General features: G+C 60.3%; 1 protein-coding gene across 1 annotated transcript; it reads left to right on the plus strand.

Moving 5' to 3' along the window:
- Positions 1-999: 999 nt before the first annotated feature.
- Positions 1,000-1,488, plus strand: LOC147975653 (uncharacterized). The gene has a single exon (XM_087520518.1). It carries the CDS (start codon positions 1,000-1,002, stop codon positions 1,486-1,488), a length of 489 nt encoding a protein of 162 aa, XP_087376644.1.
- Positions 1,489-1,798: the final 310 nt, after the last annotated feature.

Below are 1,798 nucleotides of genomic sequence, written 5' to 3' on the forward strand. Positions count from 1 at the left end.
CCAAGCGTTTCAAGACCTCAAGAGATACCTGACCAGCCATCCGGTGATGGTGGCGCCTCGCCCTCTCGAGCCCCTGGTGCTTTACCTTGCCGCCGCTCCCTACTCCGCTAGCGCAGCTCTAGTGGTGGTTCGTGAGGAGCGCCAGGCCGGCGGGCTGCCGCATCGCGCCGCACCACCAGCCAAGGCGATGTAGGACTCGGAGGGCACCGCAAGGGCGGAAGCAATGCCAACGAGCGACCAGGTCCAGCAAGGCGGCATTCGCGGGCCGATAGAGGCCCCAGCAGGCGGTCAGGTTCTTGAGGTCCCGTCATCTCAGGAGACGCCCCAACTGCCGGCAGGCACAAGCTCCTTCGACGTTCCCACCCTCATCGAGCACCTAGTATATTTCGTCAGCACGACACCGCGGGACGCAAGGGCACGGTACCCCATGCCTCAGAAGCTCCTGCTCGCGCTTCTGGTGGCCTCGCGTAAACTACGACACTACTTCCAAGGTCACGCAATCAAGGTCGTCTCAGCCTACCCGTTGGAGAGGGTACTCAGGAGCCCGAACGTTGCTGGAAGAGTCACCGAATGGAACATCGAGCTGCAAGCATTCCAGCTGGAGTTCAGCACAACTAGGGTCATCAAGGGGGCCGCGCTTGCCGACTTCGTGGCAGAATGGACTGATGCCCTGGGGTTAGAAGCAGGCGAGGACCGATACCTGTCGCCAGGAAGTGAAGCACTAGACGGCTGGGTCATGTATTTCAATGGCGTGTTCGCACACCAGGGCGCGGGGCTGGAGCAGTGCTCATCTCGCCCACTCAGGACAAGCTCTATTACACCGTGTAGCTCTATTTCCAGCAAGGCGATAAGGTCTCCAACAACATCACGGAGTACGAAGGCCTCATCGCTGGCCTCAAGACCGTGGTGGCCCTAGGGGTGAGGCGCCTCACCATTAGGGGCGACTCGCAGCTCCTGGTCAACTTCTCCAACAAGGTATACAAGCCGAAGGATGAGCACATGGAGGCATACCTCGCGGAGGTACGCAAAATGGAAAAGCATTTCCTGGGTCTAGAGTTGCAGCACGTGCCCCGCGGCACCAACAAGGATGCCGATGACATCGCCAAAAGAGCATCCAAGCGACAGCCCCAAGAGCCCGGTGTCTTTGAAGAGTGGATCTTCAAGCTGTCGGCAGCACCTCCGCTTTCGGGGCCAGCGCCGCCTCGGGAGGAGCTCCCCCAACCACCTGCCTCGGGAGCCCCGGCCTGCGACCCGACATCGGGAGCGTGCCTACTCCTGGCGCTCGAGCCTCAGGAGGGGTGCTGGACCAAGGAGCTCAAGGAATACCTGACGCAAGGGATGCTGCTGGAGAAGGAGGAGGACGTGGAGCGTGTGGCCCGACAGGCTATGGCATACTGCATCCAGGATGGTGAGTTATACATGAAGCAACCAAATGATGTTTCCTTACGATGCATCTCCAGGGACACATGGGAACGAGCTGCTGGCTGACATACACGGCGGAGACGGCGGACACCACTCGTCATCACGAACCCTCGTCAGCAAGGCGTTCCACAGCGGGTTCTATTGGCCTACGGCGCTCAACGACGCAACCGAGCTGGTGAAGTCTTGCGAGGCCTGCCAATTCCACGCCAAGCAGATCCATTAGCCAGCTCAGGGCCTCCAGACCATCCCTCTCTCGTGGCCGTTTGCAGTATGGGGACTGGGTATCTTAGGTCCGTTCCCTCGAGTGCCTGGGGGCTACCGTTACCTCTACGTCGCCATTGACAAGTTCACCAAATGGGCGGAGGTGGAAGCCGTC

The sequence above is a fragment of the Triticum urartu genome, chromosome 4A (assembly GCF_056163025.1).
Source record: "Triticum urartu cultivar PI428250 chromosome 4A, HENAU_Tu73, whole genome shotgun sequence".
Lineage (NCBI taxonomy): Eukaryota > Viridiplantae > Streptophyta > Magnoliopsida > Poales > Poaceae > Triticum > Triticum urartu.